The sequence below is a fragment of the Mandrillus leucophaeus genome, unplaced genomic scaffold (assembly GCF_000951045.1).
Source record: "Mandrillus leucophaeus isolate KB7577 unplaced genomic scaffold, Mleu.le_1.0 Scaffold76, whole genome shotgun sequence".
Lineage (NCBI taxonomy): Eukaryota > Metazoa > Chordata > Mammalia > Primates > Cercopithecidae > Mandrillus > Mandrillus leucophaeus.
The window spans coordinates 812313-834029 of record NW_012108252.1 but is presented as its reverse complement, the minus strand read 5'-3'; the positions used below and the strand labels follow the sequence as shown (position 1 = coordinate 834029).

Genomic DNA, 21717 nt, shown 5'->3' with positions numbered 1-21717 from the left:
TGTGGTTTTAAATGAGTTTCTTAATCCTGAGTTCTAATTTGATTGCACTGTGGTCTGAGAGACTGACTGTTATGATTTCCATTCTTTTACATTTTCTGAGGAGTGTTTTACTTCCAATTATGTGGTCAATTTTAGAATAAGTGTGATGAGGTGCTGATAAGAATGTATATTCTGTTGATTTGGGGTGGAGAGTTCTGTAGATGTCTATTAGGTCTGCTTGGTCCAGAGCCGAGTTCAAGTCCTGAATATCCTTGTTAATTTTCTGTCTCATTGATCTGTCTAATATTGACAGTGGGGTGTTAAAGTCTCCCACTATTACTGTGTGGGAGTCTAAGTCTCTTTGTAGGTCTCTAAGAACTTGCTTTATGAATCTAGGTGCTCCTGTGTTGGCTGCATATATATTTAAGAGAGTTAGCTCTTCTTGTTGCATTGATCCCTTTACCGTTATGTAATGGCCTTCTTTGTCTCTTTTGATCTTTGTTGGTTTAAAGCCTGTTTTATCAGAGATTAGGATTGCAACTCCTGATTTTTTCTTTCTTTCATTTGCTTCATAAATATTCCTCCATCCCTTTATTTTGAGCCTATGTTTGTCTTTGCAAGTAAGATGGGTCTCATGAATACAGCACACTGATGGGTCTTGACTCTTTATCCAGTTTGCCAGCCTGTGTCTTTTAATTGGGGCACTTAGCCTGTTTACATTTAAGGTTAATATATTGTTGTGTGTGAACTTGATCCTGTCATTATAATGCTAGCTGGTTATTTTGCCCATTAGTTGATGCAGTTTCTTCATAGTCTTGATAGTCTGCACAATTTGGTATGTTTTTGCAGTGGTTGGTGCTGATTGTTCTTTCACTGTTTAGTGCTTCCTTCAGGAGCTCTTGTAAGGCAGGCCTGGTGCTGACAAAATCTCTCAGCATTTACTTGTCTGTAAAGGATTTTATTTCTCCTTCGCTTATGAAGCTTAGTTTGGCTGGATATGAAATTCTGGGTTGAAAATTCTTTCCTTTAAGAGTGTTGAATATTGGCCCCCACTCTCTTCTGGCTTGTAGGGTTTCTGCAGAAAGATCTGCTGTTAGTCTGATGGGCTTCCCTTTCTGGGTAATCTAAGCTTTCTCTCTGGCTTCCCTAACACTTTTTCCTTCATTTCAACCTTGTTGAATCTGACGATTATGCGTCTTGGGGTTGCTCTTCTTCAGGAGTATGTTTGTGGTGTTCTCTTTATTTCCTGAATTTGAATGTTGGCCTGTCTTGCTAGGTTGGGGAAGTTCTGGATAATATCCTGAAGAGTGTTTTCCAACTTGGTTCCATTGTCCTTGTGACTTTCAGGTACACCAATCAAATGTAGATTTGGTCCTTTCACATATTTCTTGGAGGTTTTGTTCATTCCTTTTTATTCTTTTTTCTCTAATCTTGTCTTCTTGCTTTATTTCATTAAGTTGATCTTCAATCTCTGATATCCTTTCCTCCACTTGATTGATTCGGCTATTCATACTTGTGTACGCTTCACGAAGTTCTCGTGCTGTGTTTTTCAGCTCCATCAGGTCATTTATGTTCTTCTCTAAACTGGTTATTCTAGTCAGTCATTCTTCTAACCTTTTTTCAAGGTTCTTAGCTTCCTTGCATTGGGTTAGAACATGCTCCTTTAGCTCGGAGGAGTTTGTTATTACTCACCTTCTGAAGCCTGCTTCTGTCAATTCATCAAACTCATTCTCCATCCAGGTTTGTTCCCTTGCTGGCGAGGAGTTGTGATCCTTTGGAGGAGAAGAGGCATTCTGGCTTTTGGAATTTTCGGCCTTTTTGTGCTGATTTCTCCCATCTTTGTGGATGTATCTACCTTTTGTCTTTGATGTTGGTGACCTTCAGATGGGGTCTTTGAGTGGATGTGCTATTCCTTTCTGTTTGTTAGTTTTCCTTCTGACAGTCAGGTCCCTCTGCTGGAGTTTGCTGGAGGTCCACCCCAGACCCTGTTTGCCTGGGTATCACCAGCGGAGGCTGCAGAACAGCAAAGACTGCTGCCTCTTTCCTCTGGAAGCTTCGTCCCAGAGGGGCACCTACCAGATGCCATCCAGAGCTCTTCTGTATGAGGTGTCTATCAGCCCCTACTGGGAGGTATCTCCCAGTCAGGATTCACGGGGGTCAAGGACCCACTTGAGGAGGCAGTCTGCCCCTTAGCAGAGCTTGAACGCTGTGCTGGGAGGTCCACTGCTTTCTTTAGAGCCATCAGGCAGGGACATTTAAGTCTGCTGAAGCTGTGCCCACAGTCGCCCCTTCCCCCAGGTGCTCTGTCCCAGGGAGATGGGGGTTTTATCTATAAGTTCCTGACTGGGGCTGCTGCCTTTTTTTCAGAGATGCCCTGCTCGGAGAGGAGAAATCTGGCAGTCTGGCCACAGTGGCCTTGCTGAGCTGCAGTGGCCTCCACCCAGTTTGAACTTCCCAGCAGCTTTGTTTACATTGTGAGGGGAAAACCACCTACCCAAGCCTCAGCAATGGCGGACGCCCCTCCCCCCACCAAGCTGGAGCATTCCAGGTCAATCTCAGACTGCTGCTGTGCTGGCAGCAAGAATTTCAAGCCAGTGGATTTTAGTTTGCTGGGTTCTGAGGGGGTGGGACCCGCCGAGCCAGACCACTTGGCTCCCTGGTTCCAGCCCCCTTTCCAGGGGAGTGAACGGTTCTGTCTCACTGGCATTCCAGGTGCCACTGGGGTATGGGGAAAAAAAAAAAAAAACTTCTGCAGCTAGTTTGGTGTCTGCCAAAAAGGCCACCCAGTTTTGTGCCTGAAACCCAGGGCCCTGGTGGGGTAGACGCCGGAGGGGATCTCCTGGTCTGCGGGTTGTGAAGACTGTGGGAAAAGTGCAGTATCTGAGCTGGAGTGCAGGGTTCCTCAGGCTCTGTCCCTCACGGTTTCCCTTGCGTCGGGGAGAAAAATCCCCGACCACTTGCACTTCCTGGGTGAGGCCACGCTCTACCCTGTTTCAGCTCGCCCTCCATGGGCTGCACCCACTGTCCAACCAGTCCGAACGAGATGAACCGGGTACCTCAGTTGGAAATGCAGAAATCACCTGCCTTCTGCATCTATCTTGCTGGGAGCTGCAGACCGGAGCTGTTCCTATTCAGCCATCTTAAAGATCAAATCTGGCACATCTTTCTTCCTAAGAATGCCTGGGGCATTTTCTTAATTTGGCAAACTACAGTCAGCTCCACATTAGCCATAAGCTTCCAGGCAGCAGTCCTTGGGAAATTCTCCTGGAAAGAAGGCGGGCGTGCCGTCTAGTGACATGCATGCGCCCTGTGTGTGATCTTTCAGGCCTAAGCATAGGCAGGCGTTCATGAGGCAGGGTCGGGGCACAGGGTAGGGTGAGCTGCCCTCCTCACACCAGACTTGGTGCACAGCTAGTGCACTGTAGTTTCGAGAGAGAGTTGCAGTTCCACTCTTCTCCCCATCATGATCGTACACCGTATCTGCAATCCTACCCTAGGCACCTCTATTCAGGGGTCCTCTTCCTGGAGAGAGGCCCTAGGCTGAGTTGCTTTTCAGATGTCTCTGCATAAAACTCCTTTAGGGCAGAGGTCAGGGGAGGAGTGATGGTCTGAAAATATTTTTCTCCCCTCTGTTTTAGTATTTTTCCCATTTTAGCCCTCACTGCCCACCTTCTTGGCTCTCAGGTCCATAAACTGGCAGGAGCCTTTTGTTTGGGGCTTGCTGCAGTGAGAAGATCCACTACTTGTGATCTGTGTTGATTTACGTGACCTTCACCCAGTGCCATTCTGTTGGGAAAAACTGAACAATGGGGGAGTGAGTATTCTTTCCTTTGTGGCCTCTTGCTTATACTATCACAGCAAATCAATAAATGTTTGATTATTACTTTTAGTTTGACTATCCTACCTAACCACCTCAACATCTGGTAGCTCTGGGCATCTTTCTTCCTCTGAACACCTTTATTCACACTTACCATTGTACATATGTCTACCTTGCATTATTGCTACTTGCACATACATCTCATCTACATAAGTTAGGGCAAATTTCTTGAAAGCAGACAGTGTTTATCCCTATAAATCCTATAACATCCAGCAGACATCCTACAGTGAACAAATATTTATGGAAAGAATATATAAATGCATATAACATTCCACAAGTAGCCTATATGTAAAATACTCTTAAAAAGTAGGAAGGGAGAAAGAAATAATATAACCTTAAATCACAAATATGTAGTGTATTCATAGACTGTTAAATTCAGCATTTTCCAATTTATCATACACTATAAAATCACTTTTCCCAATACCAAGTACATAAACTGAAAAGAAGAGGAAGATAATTTTGAAAAGAGAACACACTCTGGTTTCCAGTAAAGATAGGTAGTATCTTCAAATAAGCATTATATTACTCATGCAAATTGAAACAATTCATCTTTCTGGAACTGTCTTGATAATTTTAGCAATGACCTTTATTTTTTATCCTTGTTGATTCTGAAACTGCCTAATTATTATAAAATAGAGAACTCTTCAAACCTGCTGTGTGTCAAATACAAATAAAAGCGAAGCTATAATGTTAGACTAGTGAATATTATTCAGTACAACAAGAAAGATGCCAGGTATGAGTAAAAGCGTAAAAATAAATCAGATAAGGAAAAAAAAATTCAAGAAAGACTTTAAAGCAGAGCTTACTTTGTTACCATATACAATATAATCCGAATAATATGCAGCACACTACAATGTAAATTCAAAACATAAGCTACCAATACAGTCTACACAGAGCAGTATTTTAGCTTATGAAGGCTGCCGCAATGGCTTCTGCTTATTGGTTAAAAGAAAAAATTAAAGTTTTTTTAATCAGCCAAGCTAGATTATACTAAGTCCTAGAACTAGACAGACATAGATCATCACCTTGTATGTTTCTTCAGTGAAGTAACATGGACACTGTCAGATAAAAGCAGGCAACTGTTAAGAAACTGTTTTACAACTTAAATTTAACAGCTTATAACAAAATCAGATTAAAGGCCTGCTGAGGAATTTTTGGGGGTTCATTTTTGTTATTGTAGCTCACAAAGGCATTGATCTTCAGTTTGAGCAAAAACTTCTTCTGTTAAAAAAGAAAGAGGCTCCCATGCTTTGACTTTATTTAAATAAGTTAGTTATGACAATAACAAAAGGCCCTCGAACGTGCCTCTTAGGTTCATTGTGTTGCTGATCAGAAGCAAGACTCTAGGGTTGTACCTGCTAAACGCTGTCATTTAGTGCAGATCAGACCTGCAGGTAAGATAGGTGATCTATAAGTCTAAAATTCAGGAATTAAACTAGAAACTTCTAAGCAATTCAAGTTTCTGTATATATAACTTCAAAGAAATGGAATACTGAAATGAAAATGTGTAAGAGGATTAGGGATGAAACTAAAACAAAAGTAACAAAAAATGTTAATGACATATTAAACTACTGACAAATAGTATTATATTCTTCACTTTGGTGCTACCAATATACTGTAAATCTCATAGGTATATTGACTAAGAATTTCAATGAAAATTATTGTTAAGTAAGAACCAGTGTACAAGCATTTGTCCATATGGCAGATTTAATGGCCTAGCTTACCTGCCCTTGTTCTCTTTTCCTTTCATTTTACTTTCTTGACCTTTTCCTCCAGTAGGATCCCACTCTACACAGGTATCTTCAACTTTCAGGTTCAAATGGGATGAGGAGTTATCCAAATTGAAGTTAAGTGCTATTCAAGATAATATTTCAATATATTTTTAAAATATAGCATATCTCCACTTTCTGAAACACAGCTATCACATTATTTTTAACTCAATCAATTCAATACTGAATACAGAAAATAAAGTACAAATTCATAATCCTAGCACTTAAAATTCTCAACAATCAGGCTATAATTTATAATTCTTATCTGATTTCCCATTATTCTTCTCAATATATCCTATACTCCAATCAAATACAATGTACTTGCATGGTCACTGACATTTCTGCTGTTCATTCTACTAAAATCTCAGTGAGTACACAGTAACCTAAATCTCCTGTTATTAGGGTATCAGTTGACTGTTACGACAAAATAGGAAGGGGAACTGGAAGAATTAAGGAGAAGGATAATTTTACACATAGTGTAAAAAATTATAGAACCTGGCATACACATTTTCTCTGATACTCTAATATTTAATAATTTCATACCTAAACTCTCAGTTTCAAAGTAAGACAAACATGGAGAAACTGAGGCCATGATGGCAGAACAAGGAAACTGGCCCAGCCGATAGATAATTTACATGACCAAGTGTACAGAGGGAAAAGGGACCACATAAATGAAAAAAAAAAAACCAAAAAACATAAAACTATGCTTCCCAGATTATTTGATATTTTGAGGAATTACCTATACTTTTCACAAGACTTACTCAGAACTGCCAATTTAGGAAATCAGTGAAGCAAGGTATACGCTTCCCTCCTTGGAAATTTAGGGTAAATCATTAGAATGTATTGATTCATGACTGATCACACCATTCCTTTTATCTTAAAATATAACTCTCGGAATCTTTATCTTGCAAGGTATCAGCTATTACACAGTTACTAACTAATCTGCCTGTTAGTTCTATTTCCCTCCAAAGGTTCAAACTTCTAGTTTATATTAAGAAATACAGTATCCCTTTACAAAACCCTGTTTCACTTACAGATATTACTTAATTTAGCTAAGGCTTCAGTGTGTCTGTGAACTACGATTCTCTATGTGTTTATTTTGTTGTTTGATGATGCATATCTGTTTACCTAATGAATCAACAATCCTTTTATCCCCTATTGTTCTGTAAAGAGCACTTTAATTCCAACTATGTATTGGAGCTATTGTTCATTGTTTTTATTTATGAAACAACATTCTGAATACAACTCTACTGACCACAGAACTTCCAGTAAATGTCATACAATACAAGGAAGTTCACAGCTTTCAAAATCTGTAAACAGAAATGAACTTACAGAAAAAAGAGATAATGCAGCAATAATGCAGCTTTTTAGTAAAAATAGAAATAGAATTCCTTAATAGACAGGTTATCAAAAGGTTAGGATTATGTAACACTGATACCCTGCATTTCCAAGAATGAACTGCCTTAATAAAGTTAACATCTATATGTGAGACATTAGGTAATGCATGTGAGAGCATCTACATTTTTGAGAAAGAATACTGGATTTAACTCTAAGGTACCACCAATTCTCAACTGCTTGCTAAAATCCTAAGGCTGTTTTTTTAAAAAAGGAAGAAATCCTAAGGCTGTCCCCTAATGTTCGTTATGCTGGAGAGAAGGGCCACCAGCAATACTGATGTCAAAGGTGGTAAAAAAAAAAAAAAAAAAAAAAAGAGATAGTGCCATTGAAAACCACCTAAAACCAGACTTATCAAATACCGCAGCATCCAAACAAAAAGGCATGGGTTTCAATCCTAAGGAGTGTCATTTTCATATCTCTCTTTCTTTTTGGACACTACCCCTTTATGGGACCTCAGTTAAGTTATAGAGCTCCTTAATGTAACCGAGATAACATTCTATAGTTAAAAATAATAATAATAATAATAAAAAGACTAGCCTCAAAAGTGAGGTCCTATCTCTTGTATAAGTCCTAAGTCCTATAATACAACTAGATACTGGTTCCCATATCTTTAAGAGTCTGTGAAAACAAAGTACCAAAAATCAGAGTACAGATATGCTTCACATGTTTAACTTTGTGCCACTGGCTGCTTTCTTGGTACTATAAAATTATATCATAGCCACTATCAATTAAAGTTGGAGAATAATTTGTGATTTAGTAATTTAATATCATTTACCTTCACAAGAAAATAACTTATACCCTAAATATTCTGGTGATAAGAACTTATATTATTCTTCACTTCTGAGAATTTCAATGCCAGAAGAAATAGTGCTACACATGTTGGAGGGCAGAAATAAACAATGATCACTATTTTCCATATCAAGAACCTTAAGTGGAAGCATATGAAATTTTAGTAGGCTCAACTACTTAATCTCCACCTTTCTTCCTTTCTCTCTAGTTTTTTGTCCATACACTAATTTCTACTGGTTGGTTGAAAAAGGCTGCAACAAGCCAAATAAATTGGTAAACAACTGTTCAGTGTGTTATTTGTAAAAATGTGGATTTTTCCTATGCAGCTCTTACTGCTATGGAATAATAAATCTGTGACTCATGGCCATGTAGGAGTCTAACTTTATTCTGGAACTCCCTGAAGGTCAGAATCACTGTTCCATGAGTCTCAGAGTTGAGTTTCAGTCTATTCCTACCGCAGAGGGTTTACTCAACAGTGAAGAAGTGCTGAAAAGGCCTAGAATCAACTTAGTTTCTCTCTACAAACCCCAAGATTAAGAGTTTGACCAGTAACATCCAAACATTGCTAACAGGAGCAGCCAGCCCAGCTCAAAGAAAACTACAAGCCAGTCATTAATTTTCCTGTATCTATGGAATTTGCATAGAAATGTATAATTCACCACATTTAGGTCTAACTTTGGTCATTAAATATAAAGAATAAATGAAAAGAAACAAAAGAAATTTTAAAAATACAATGCTCTTGAGGAAGAATAATAATTGTAATGAATTTTACTTGATGGGCTAAAACAGTTCAAGTTATATAGAAAAGATTATCTTCCTATATATGACTGTATTTTAAAATGGTAAAAACCTCTAAGAAACCACAGTAACATCTCAGTTTGATAACATATAATACAGAGTAACTGCATTCCTTAGCTAAGTTACCTATAGTTCAGTTCTCAAATAAAAACATTTGCTAATCCAAACAAATTACTTCAAGATAGACTTTATTTTAGACCTTTGTGAAGCAAACATTTTTCTGAGTTTGTCTCATCAACAAATTATAGGCCTCATATTTTGTTTTATTCTGATATGATTTTTTTTCATCCTCCAAATCCAATCAAATTTCTGGCAGGTAAACCTATTCAAATGCTATATGAACTAGAGGTCAGTGGAATGTCTTAAGTCCCAAGTGCCTAAAAGAATGTGTAGAGTCTGGTTCTGGAATTAAACCCAGTCAATAATCATCTCACAACTGGGAAAGTCTCCAGCATTATAACCTTCAAATTGGTAAATACCTAAAAATATCCTCTGTATTCAAGTGTGCTACCCTAGGGAGTTTTCATTAAATCCAAATTGCTCTCAGAGACCAGAAGAACCTAGGTTCCAGGCTCATAGTAAGGGATGGCACAGAACTCAGAAGTGGATACTTATTCACACCTTTCCAAACTAGGTCTAGGGATCATGGGAAAGTCATTTTAATATATTAAAACTATTTTTTCATCTGCAATATGGATATCAATAATATCTAGCATACTGATCTCTCGATGACTTTAATTATCTAATAAAGAATTGAAAGTGTTTTGTAACCATTAATAAACTATATAAATGTTAACTGCTGCAATAAGATTCACGAAAACAGAGAGGACCTGAACTAAACAGATACTTCCCCAGTATTGATTCCCCACTAATCCATTCTATGGGAAAACTCTGGGCAAATCTCGGTGATACTTACCTATTTATATATTGAAATGTATAAATCAAGCATCCACCAGAAAATACAATACCATCATCTCAGTCTATTTTATTTGTATGAATACAATCATATAGGAAAACCCAATGAAAACCACTACTGTAGTCCTATTTTCCCTTTCTTAAAATTGTTACTGTTGCGAAAGCTAGGCTAGGGGAAGTAGAGAAGGAATTCAGCATAACATGAAGTGTTTCCTGTTACAAAGTTATGAATAACTTCAGCTGCTAAGCTTTGTTTTATGCTGTATAAAGAGTTACTGATCTCACCTTTAGTCTCTAGAGTCACTGGATCAGAATACTCTCCAGCCACAGCCTTGTTACAAGCTCGCACTCGGAAATTCATATACTTTGAATCAAATTTTAAGCCTGAAAAAATGAAAACATGGTTTTCAGACATGAACAGTAAAGGACTCTATTCCCAAAAGTATGAGTATGAGCCTTCAGACATTAAGTACCGTGTCTCTGTATTCAGGAAGAGTATGAATTTGTTAAAAGAGTGATATGTGGCCGGGTACAGTGGCTCACGCCTGTAATCGCAGCACTTTGGGAGGCTAACTCCCGAACCTGAGGTCAGGAGTTTGAGGCCAGCCTGACCAACATGGAGAAACCCCATCTTTACTAAAAATATAAAATTAGCCGGCATGGCTACTCGAGAGGCTGAGGCAAGAGAATCACTTGAACCTGGGAGGCAGAGGTTGCGCTGAGCCAAGATCGTGCAATTGCACTCTAGCCTGGACAACAAGAGTGAAACTCTATCTCAAAAAAAAAAGAGTGATATGCTCAAAATAAGAGGAATCATGATTTAATTATTATTTTATTCAAAGAAACACATATAGTTTATCAACTTTTATTTTAACTCAGTGATTAAAAAGTACCCTTTCAGGCCTCATTAAAAGTAGTATTTCACTCAAAGAGAGATGGTACAATTTATAATAACACATTCAATTTAAAGTGAACACTCTAAATAATTTTTATATTTATGAAACATTGTTTTTTATGTGAAAATGAATTTAAAGAGGAAGTAAAGCAGAGATTAGTAACAAACATTTTGAAGTACAGTCTAGATTAAAATCGTAGTTTAGAAATTACTAGCTATGGGACCATCAACAACTTGACTGAGCCTCAGTTTCCTAGTTGTAGAACAGAAATGATAAAGCCAACTTCACAGTTGTTGTAAAGATAAATGAGATGTAACATGCTGATTAAATGAGATGTACTATATGTAATACACTTGAGCCCATCTTCTGACAAATGGTATGGCTCAATAATGGTGCTCCTAATATTACTACTCATGCATAATAAGCATCTGACAACTCAGGCAATATTTTGCCATTTCAAATATCCAAAGTCCACTATATATTGAGACATCCTTACAACGGCTTTCAAAAGGTCAACACGAATTTCTAATATTATACCAAGTCACAGGTCTTCTTTAATTATTAACATGAAGGTAATCTTAAAACAGTAATTTACATTATTACATATAATGTAAATACAGTATTTACATTATCAGTGAAATGGTTACTGAGAACATCTAAAAAACCAACAGCTTTTTAAGAGTCAGAAAACCAAGGTAAAAATTAAATATTATTCTGCAATAATGTTTTCAGAATATCCCTTCATACTTATTTTACATATATTCTGTTTTACTATGTTACAAATGTCCAAAAGTAATAAAAACAAAGGTTTCCAGCCTGGCCAACATGGTGAAACCCTGTCTCTACCAAAAAATACAAAAATTAGCTAAGTGTGGTGGCGCGTGCCTGTAGTCCCAGCTTCTCAGGAGGCTGAGGTGGGAGAATCACTTGAACCCAGGAGGCAGAGGTTGCAGTGAGCCAAAGTCCCGCCACTGCACTCCAGCCTGGGCGATAATAGAACAAGACCCTGTGTCAAAAAAAAAAAAAAAAAAGGGTTTCCTTGATATTTCAAGAGAAAATCACTTCCATAATGAATATCTAAAAAGTCAGTGTGACTAAAGAAACTTAAAAACTTTATCCTTTAAAGTAACTCAAAATATTTTTCAAGAATACATTTATCTTCTGAGAATGAGATTCTTGAAATGCAGACATGTTACCTGATAGTGTATATTCAGTACCCTTAATATTATCAATTATCTCCCAGCATCGCTCATCCTTTACACGTGGAAGTCCATCAAAATTAGTCTTCCTATGTTCCAGTATAAAATGGTCAATCTTATTATCTTCTTCTAGCATTCTCCAAGCTACTGTTACAGAGTTATCTGCCACCAAACACTCTACTGGATCTATCTCTGGAGCTTTGGGGACTGCAAAGAAGAAAAAAAAAGACTCATTCATTCCTCATTTATTACAGCACTAATCAAATATTGACATATTTATATCATTCAAACTGCTTTTTCATTCTGCTTTTGAACTGCTCAAAAGTAGACCATATTAAGCAAAAAGATACCCCATAAATGTAAAATAACTATTTTCAAAGTACACACACTAAAGATAAGGAATCAAGAAAGACTTGCTACTTCTGAACACATTATATTTTTAATCTGACATTTCAAATAGCTGTAGCATATAAATTAAATCAACATTAACAAATAGAATAAATTGCTTTGAATATAATGATTAAAATAATTCAAGAGTATATTTTCACTCTTGAATGTATTTTAAAATCTTGTTTCCCAACCCTGCAAAATACTTAAGGATTTTTAAATGTTTTTCCCAAGAGTTCTACAGTTCATTAAAATAAACTGTAGTAAATGAGCCACATTTAACATGTATGAACATTAATTTCTTTTCCATGAAAGACACATTTCATAGCTTTTTAACATTAACACATGATCCACTGACATAACAACTGTAGAACATGGTCCTGCAGTGATATGGACTTGTCTGAACTGGGTGAAACTATGCAGTCTAGCAGGTATCAGATTTAAACATTTTATTGTTAAAGAAAAGAATTCAAAAGATTTATTCCTGGTATGCAAGGCTAGTTAAACATTTGAAATCAATTAATGTATTCTATTCCATCAATTGCAGAAAAATTATATAATGGTATCAATAAAAAAAGAAAAATACCATTTATAAAGTAAAAAATAAAACTCTTTGTGGATGACATGACTGTCTATGTAGAAAATCCAAAGAACAGGCCAGGTGTGGTACTGGCTCATGCCTGTAATTCCAGCACTTTGGGAGGCCAAGGCAGGCAGATCACGAGGTCAGGAGTTCAAGATCAGCCTGACCAACATAGTGAAACTCCATCTCTACTAAAAATACAAAAATTAGCCAGGCGTGGTGACATGCACCAGTAATCTCAGCTACTTATGAGGCTGAGGCAGGAGAATTGCTTGAACCCAGGAGGCAGAGGTTGCAGTGAGCCAAGATCGCACCACTGTACTCCAGCCCGGGCAACAGAGCGAGACTCCGTCTCAAAAACAAAACAACAACAACAACAACAACAACAACAAAAAAAAAAAGAATAAAATTCCTGGAACTAACAAGTGATAATAGAAGGGTTGCAGGACACAAGAGATGAATAGGTGGAGCAGAAGGGAATGTGAGGGCAGTGAAATTATTCTATATGGTAACGTAAAGGTAAATATAAGACACTATAAATTTATCAGAACCCACAGAACTGTTTAACAGAAAGAGTAAATGCTAATATAAAATATGAACTTTAATAATGTATCACTGTTGATTCATCAATTATATCAAATGTATCACACTAATGCAGAATAGTAATAACAGGGGAAATTGTATATGAAGGAGGTAGTGGGTTTATGGTAACTCTCTGTACTATCATGCTCAATTCTCCACAAATATAACCCTGTTCTAAAAAACAAAGTAAAGCTGGCCCTCTGTGTCCACGGATTCAATCAGCCTTGGATCAAAAAATATTTGGAAAAGATAAAAATAACAATACAACAATAAAAAAGTTTAAAACTACAATATAACAACTACTGACATAGTGGTTACATTGTATTAGGTATTATAAGTAGTCTAGAGATGACTTAAAGTATATGGGAGGATGTACATATATGTGGTTATATGCAAATACCCATTTTTCACAAGGGACTTGAGCATCTGTGGATTTTGGTAATTCAACGAAGGTGCTAGAACCAGTCCCCCACACATACTGAGAGATGACTTTTGCTAATATTTTTTTAAACCACAACAATAACAAAATAATTACGTATAAAAGTTAAGATGCAAAGTAACATGAGCGCTAACAAATCCAGTAAAATAACACCAAGATGAAAAAAATTTGACTTGGAAAGGATGATCCATTTCCACTAACTAGAATCTTCCCAAAGTTAAACTCTGCATGTGTAATTGTACAATAAATACTTAGAATTGGATATAATTTATTAGTAAGACAACTGACAACCAAAAAAGCATTTATTATTTGTCATTACCATCAGTTTCCTTCATCTGTCTTGTAGGATTTCTGTCCTTATGATACGTAACATCTGTTAGTCTTTATTACTGAAACATAAGAATTGTAGACTATTCACTGCCAAGAGAAGAGACTATAGGCATTCATGAATTTAATATGCTCTGCTATGCCTACATGTAAGGAAATGTAAAGGCCTATGGCCTGTAGCAATGTGAAAATTTTGCTGAGTCATAAATCTGCAACTGAAAGTCCTGAGAGGCTGGTATAAAAAAAGTCACTTAATTAGTGAGTAGGACTAGTTAGCACCCTACTATCTACATCTCAATTCAGCTGCCATTCTAGCAAGACTGCACTGGCAGGCAGATTCTTCTTTCTTGTGAATAATGGTCCCCAAAAGAAAGTCAAGTAACAAAATGAAAACTGAGGTTAAAAAGAAAAAAAAGAAAAAAAAAAAACAACTAAGAAAGTGGTGACACGTGGGAAGGACAAAGAATATTTAGATAATTTAAGAGTGATATGTCAAATTTAGGTTGACTTGACTTGGAGCTAACATGTGGGAAGTTCACTCTAGATTCTATATAGAAGTAAGAAAACAATTCATCAAATACGGCTTACACATTCAGGGGAAGATGAAAGATAGTGTACTTGTAACATAAAAATATTACTTAGGCAATGCAGAACTCTTTGAAAGGAAAGCAATCCACATGTTTGTCTACATATTTCCATAAAGCAACAGTGACTAACTAGCAATAGTGTAGAAATTAGTTGAAGAATTTACTGTTCTATCTGCATCTGAATGTAAAAGGATAAGTGGCATCAGCATTGCCAGACTTATTTCTTTTCTTAGCTCTAGAAAGGAGAAAGGATATAAAGTCAAAATTTCAATGCATAAAAAATGGCTAACAGTAGATAATGACTTTGTAATTATCACTGATCATCATTACTTCCACTGTTAAGACTCAGGTATATCCATAACTAATATTACTACATATAATGTACTATAGGATAGATTATAGTGGCATTTATGGAATTAAGAGATAAAGATATTTCTTCATTTTATAAGTTAATTTGATTCCATCTTATAGAAAATTTTTATGCCATAGAATATTAAAAATTAGAGATTTAAATGCATCCTTCATGAATTTTTAAAACCTATTATATTTTTCTGCTGGGCACAGTGGCTCATACTTTAGGAGGCTGAGGCAGGAAGATCACTTGAGCCCAGGAGTTCAAGACCAGCCAGGGCAACAAAGTGAGACCCCATCTCTACAAAAAAATCAGAAAAATTTAGTTGGGTATGGTGGTGCATGTCTGTGGTTCCAGCTACTCAGGAGGCTGAGGCAGGAGGGTTGCTTAAGCCCAGGAGGTTGAGGCTGCAGTGGTTGTGCCACTGTACTCCAGCCTGGGCGACACAGCAAGACCTTGTCTAAAAAAAAAAAAAAAAAAAAATCCTATTGCAGTTTTCCTTCTGGACAAAACTCCTCCACAAAAAGGAGTCTTGGTTTTTTTTAATTCATATTTCATTTTGCCAAAAGGGGAAATCTTAACTGTTCATGCAATCTACTTGACGTACAATAAGCACACTCTTGGTCTGTTAAGCCATCATTGAAAGCTCAGAAGGGAAGGGTGAGAAGACTGCGTTTTAAGTCATTTTTTAAACCAAAGTAGTAGTAATATCTATGTGCATTTTCACTCTGTCAAAATTTAGAAGTGATGGGAAACCTAGATACAGAAAATGAAGATATATACACTGGATTTTAGGGGGAAAAGCTCTACTTACAACACAAAACATTATGGGAAAAAATGTTATCATTGGTATCAGTTATTCACACGAGAAAACTGAGAAGGGGGGAGAAAACAACAGTTAAAGCCTCAACTGCTGTAAGTCAACATGTAAATTCTCCAAGTGTGAGTAAAAAAGTGAACTTGAGATAAATACAAAGTGAAAAATACAATTTCAAAGGCAACAATCAAACAAAGTTTTCTTCATAAGTTAAATAGAAAACTAAAAAAGAATAATGGTAGTAACAATAGCCATGATTTATTGAGTGCTTTCCACTTTAATCCTTACCATTACAATACCATAAACTTTATATTATCATTATCTTTATTAGGGGCTCAAAGATGTCAAAGTAACTTGCCCAAGATTGCACTGCTAGACAATTAAAGAAGAAAGGATTTAAATATAAGCAGTTTGACTTAGAGACAACAGCCTTTACTATTCTTAAAGAAAGGCACTCTAAGCTAAGACCATATATATTAGTATACAAAAAAATATAAAATCGAAGAGCAGTAACATGCAGAAAGATATCCGAATAATAATGAAAAGAAAATAACATATATGAAAGTTAAACTATCTGGCCAGGTGGAAATGAGTGATCTATAAAACTAACACAAAGGGATGAATGATAGGACCCTTACTGACCTGGAAACCTAAAGGAACCTAAAGGCAGGATCTCTGAAAAGTTCTGAATTTGCCTTACTGATAATTTGATAACCTGGAAAGTAGAGTCTGTGTTTGGTAAACTAACTTTTTTGGACCTAAGTATGACCAGTAAAAAGAACACAGATATAAACATGGAAATGATGGCTGGGTGCAGTGGTTCACACCTATAATCCCAGCACTTTGGGAGACCATGGCTAGAGGATGGCTTGAGGCCAGGAGTTCGAGACCAGCCTGAGCAACACAGTGAGACCTCTATCACTACAAAAAGAAAAAAAAAATTAAAACTTAGCTGGGTGTGGTGGCATGCACCTGTAGTCCTAGCAACTCAGGAGGCTGATGCAGAAAGACTGCTTGAGCCAGGAGTTGGAGGCTACAGTGAACTATGATGATGCCAATGCACTTCAGCCTGGGTGACAGAGAAATACCCTGTCTCAAACAATAAAAAACTGTAAATGATGGGAACTTTAGAAATAAGCAACAATGTCACTTTAAAGAATTCATGAAAGCCAGAGCAGGAGATTGGGTAAAATCTGAAAAAAAAAAACTTCAAAAATTTCAAATAGAAAAAGAAGAGGACTCATATACTACCATAGACTGTTATAACTACCATATAACTACTATACTCTGGAGGGATTCTACCATAGCAAAAAAAAAAAAAAAAAAAAAAAAAAAAAAATTCCAGCATAAAACAATTTTATTGTATTGCATGGCTGAGCTTTTATAAATAAGACAGTGCTTCTCACCTTGAATGTGTGTAAAAATAACCTTAAGTTACCTCAAGTCCAACACTAAGACTCTTGAATCAGAATCTGCAGTTCATTTGCATGCACTTTAAAGTTTGAGAAGCACTGGACAATATCTTCTGATGAATGGATTCCCTTTACAACACTGGCTTCAAGCTATTGTCAAGCTTCTTACTGAATTATTTTAGTGATGGGAAAAGTTACTATTTCCTAAAATTGTTCTTGTCATAGTCAGTTGTGGCTATTAGAAAAGCCTTTCTGATATTACTAAGCTGAGTTTTCTCCATAAAACTCCATTTGGAAATGAAAGGGAAATAAACTATCTCAAATGCTTGAGATTATAATCCCTTGGCCACATTTTTATTTAAATATTAATTGAAATTGTACTTACTTAAGGAGTACAGCAGGATGTCTGAGAGTCCAACTCAAAGGAGACCAGTTACAGGAGTGTCCCCACACATTTGTGAGTTTTACCTCCAGGAGCTTACCAGGTTCCCACCATGAATAACTAACGGAGAAAAATCCCCTTATGCTTCCACAGCAGGGGGAGAAGAAAAGGAAGTATTTTGAAATACATCAGAGCTTCTGTTCCCTTAAGAGAAACTATTTAATCATAGTCTAATCTGTCGAGGTTTTATCAGAGCCTAAGTGACCTGGGGAAAGGGAAATATCCAACTCCAATCAGCTACTCCATGCGGGCAAAGGGAAATACCCAAACCAACCCCAGGCCATTCCAACCATTCTGTTCTACCGAAAAATCCAGGAGTGAGGAGTGGGGAAAACTGAGAAGTCCCTTGTGAAGTTCACAGTCCAGAGGCACAGGCTCACCAAAAGACTGAGACCTAATTACAGTGCTACAGAATGCTTCCCCTCCCACACACCTTACTACCACATTAATAAAGGCCTGTTTACATCAGCTTCTTTAACCCAATACATGTCGGGTTATCAAGAAAAAATTATAAGACTCAGATATGGCAGAGATGCTGGAATTATCAGACCAATAATTAAAGACAGTTATAATATTCTCAGGGCTCTCACGGAGAGAGCAGACAGCATAAAATGGAGAAAGGAAACAGCATAAAAGAACAGATAGGCAATATAAGTGGAGAGTTAGAAATTGTAAGAAACAAACACAAAGAAAAAAACACTGTACCATAAATTAAGAATAATTTAATGGACTTAATAGCTGACTGGAAAGAATCTTTTGAGTTTGAGGCTCTCTCAATAGAAACCTGCAAGATGAAACAGCAAAGACAAAAAAGATTGGAAGAAAACCCACAGAATATAATATCCAAAATTTACTGTGGAAGTACAAAAGGAGTAAATATGTATAATGGAAATTACAGAAGGAGACGACAGAAAGGAACAGAAGATATATTTGAAACAATAATGACTGAGAAATTTCCAAATTAATGTCAGACACCAAACTACAGATCTAGGATGCTCAGGGAACATCAACGAAAATAAATGCTCCCTGCCATACACAAACAAAAACCATATCTAGGCATATATTCAGACCACAGAAAATCAAAGACAAGGAAAACACTTGAAAGACGCCAGGTGGGGGCGGAGGAGGGGACCTTACCTATAGGGGAGCAATTCTGTATACCTTGAAATTATCCTTCCGTAGTGAAGGAGAAATAAAAACTCTCTCAGACAAATAAAAATTGAGGAAATCTGTTGCCAATAGACATGCTGTGTAAGAAATGTTTTTAAAAAGTCCTTTAAAGAGAAAGAAACAAACAGCACTGGAGAAGGATAAGTGAAGGTAAAATAAAAACGTATTTTTCTTATTCTTGACTGATCTAACCAGTAACAATTCAAAACAATAAGAGCAACTATTTATTTGAATGTGTGTGGTATATATATGTGCTTATATACACTGTTGCGTAAATGAAATAAATGACAGCAATGATACAAGTGATGGGAGAGAGGCAGAAAATCACTAAGTACATAGTTGAACTCAACAACCATCAATCAACTGCATATAATTGATATCTACAGACTACTTCATCCAACAATGGCAGAATACACATTCTTCTCAAGCTCCTATGGAACATTTGCCAAGATAAAGACTACATTCTAGGCCATAAAACACACATTAACAAATTCAAAAGCATACAAATCATGCAATGATTAAATTAGAAATCACTTAACAGAAAAAGATATATAGCTGGAAAGTCCCAAAATACTTTGAGATTAAACAACCCACTTCTAGCCAGGCGCGGTGGCTCATGCCTGTAATCTTTGCACTTTGGGGCGGGGGCGGATCACCTGAGATGAGGAGTTCAAGACCAGCCTAGCCAACATGGCGAAACCCCACCTCTACTAAAAATATAAAAATTAGCAGGGTATGCTATAGTCCCAGCTACTCCGGAGACTGAGGCAGAAGAACTGTCTGAACCTGGCAGGCAGAGGTTGTAGTTAGCCAAGATCACGCCACTGCACTAGCCTGGGCAACAGAGCAAGACTGTCTCAAAAAAAAAACAAAAAAAAAAAAAACAAAAAAAACACAACCAACCAACCAAACAAAAAAAACACTACACTTCTAAACAACACATACTCAAATAATAAATCTCAAGAGGAATTTTTAAATATTTTGAACCAAATGAAAATGAAAACACAACTTATCAAAATTTGTTGAATGCAATGAAAATAGTGCTTAGAGGGAAATTATAACACTGCATGCACATATGGTCATGAGCCATAAGCCACAAAACAACATTTTGGTCAATGACAGACCACATATACAAAAGTGGTCCCATAAAATTACAATCCATATTTTGATTGTATTTTTTTCTAAGTTTAGGTATGTTTAGATATACAAATCATTATCATTGTGTTACAACTGCTTACAGTATGCAGTACAGTAACATGCTGTACAGGTCTGTAGCCTAGGAGCAATCTGCTATATAACATAGTCTAGATGTGTAGTAGACTATACCGTCTCGGTTTGGGTAAGTACACTCTATGATATTTGCACAATGACAAAATTGCCAAACATCACATTTCTTAGAATGTATCCCCACGACTGACAAATGATTATATTAGAAAAGAAGATCTAAAACCAATAATTTAAGCTTCCATCTCGGTAAACTAAAAATAATAATAATAATAATAATAATAATAATAATAAAGCCAAAGCAAGCAGAAAAGAAATAATGAAAATTAGAACAAAAATCAGGTCGGGTGTGGTAGTCACACCTGTAGTCCCAGTGCTTTAGAAGCCTCAGGTGGGAAGATCACTTGAGGCCAGGGATTTAAGACCAGCCTAGGCAACACAGTAAGACCCCCTCTCTACAAAAAAAAAATTAAATTAGCTGGGCATGGTAGCACATGCCTGTAGTCCTAACTATTCAGGAGGCTATGGCAGGAAGATCCCTTGAGCCCAGGAGTTCAAGGCTGCAGCGAGCTATGATTACATAACTGCACTCCAGCATGGGCAACAGAGCAAGACTCTATCTCTAAAAACAAACAAAAAAACAAGAACAGAAATCAATGACTGAAAAGAGGGAAATCAAAGGAAAAAAAGTCATGAAAGCAAAACCTGGTTCTTTGAAAGATCAATGGAATCAATAAACCTCCAGTCAGACTAAGAAAAGAAAGGACACAAATAACTAATATCAAAAATGAAAGAGGGGGCATCACCACAGATCCCATGGACATTAAAAAGCTAATCAAGGAATTCTATGAACAACTCTATGTCCACAAATGTGATAACCTAAATGAAAGGAACAATTCTATGAAAGACACAATCTGCCAAAACCCACAGAAGGAAAATAGACAATCTGAATAGATTGAATCGATATTAATAACTTTCCAAAACAGAAAGCACCAGGCATAAAAGTGTTCACTGGTGAATTCTACCATACTTCTCAGGACAAAAGTATACTAACTCTCTACAATCTCTTGAGGAAGAGAAAAATAGAGAGAATACTTCCTAACTCATTCTATGAGGCCAGCATTACCCTAATACCAAAACTGACAAAGATATTACTGCAAAAGAAAACTACAAACTAGTATATCTCATAAATTAGATGTGAAAAATCCTCAACAAAATATTAGTAAATCAAATCCAACAATTAACAAAAAGAATTACACCCTTGACCAACTGGTGTTTATTACAAGTATGCAGGCTGGTTCAACATTTGAAAAATCAATGTAACCCATCACATCAATAGGCTTAAAAAGAAAAATCTCATAATCATATAAATAGATGCCAAAAAATGCATTTCACAAATTCCAACACTCATTCGAAATAAAACCTCTCAGTGAAATAGGAACAGAAGTGAACTTCCTCAACTCAACTTGTTAAGAAATAGCTACAAAAAAACTTACAGCTAACACCATACTTAATGGGGAGAAACTCAAAATTTTTCCACTAAGTTCAGAAACAAGGCAAGGATCCCCCTATTTCCACTGCTTCCAACATAGTACTGGAAGTCCTAGGTAATGCAGTATGACAATACAAGGTATTCAGATTGGGAAGAAATAAAACTGTCTTTGTTAACAAATGACATGATCATCTAGGTAGAAAATCCAAAAGAACCAACAAAAAACTCCTGAAACTAATAAGTGATTACAGCAAGGCTGCAGGATACAAGGTTAATATACAAA

At 36.6% G+C, this 21717-nt stretch overlaps 1 protein-coding gene across 1 annotated transcript in view; it reads right to left on the bottom strand.

Moving 5' to 3' along the window:
* Positions 1-21717, bottom strand: part of FSD1L (fibronectin type III and SPRY domain containing 1-like) — a 69954-nt gene that overhangs the window by 17976 nt on the left and 30261 nt on the right. Inside the window, exons 7-10 of the mRNA XM_011966359.1 lie at positions 11618-11827; positions 9811-9909; positions 5581-5710; positions 4882-4914 (exon numbers count right to left, since the gene is read on the bottom strand). Coding sequence (XP_011821749.1) covers positions 4882-4914; positions 5581-5710; positions 9811-9909; positions 11618-11827 — 472 coding nt within the window. The remainder of the gene's footprint in view (positions 1-4881; positions 4915-5580; positions 5711-9810; positions 9910-11617; positions 11828-21717) is intronic.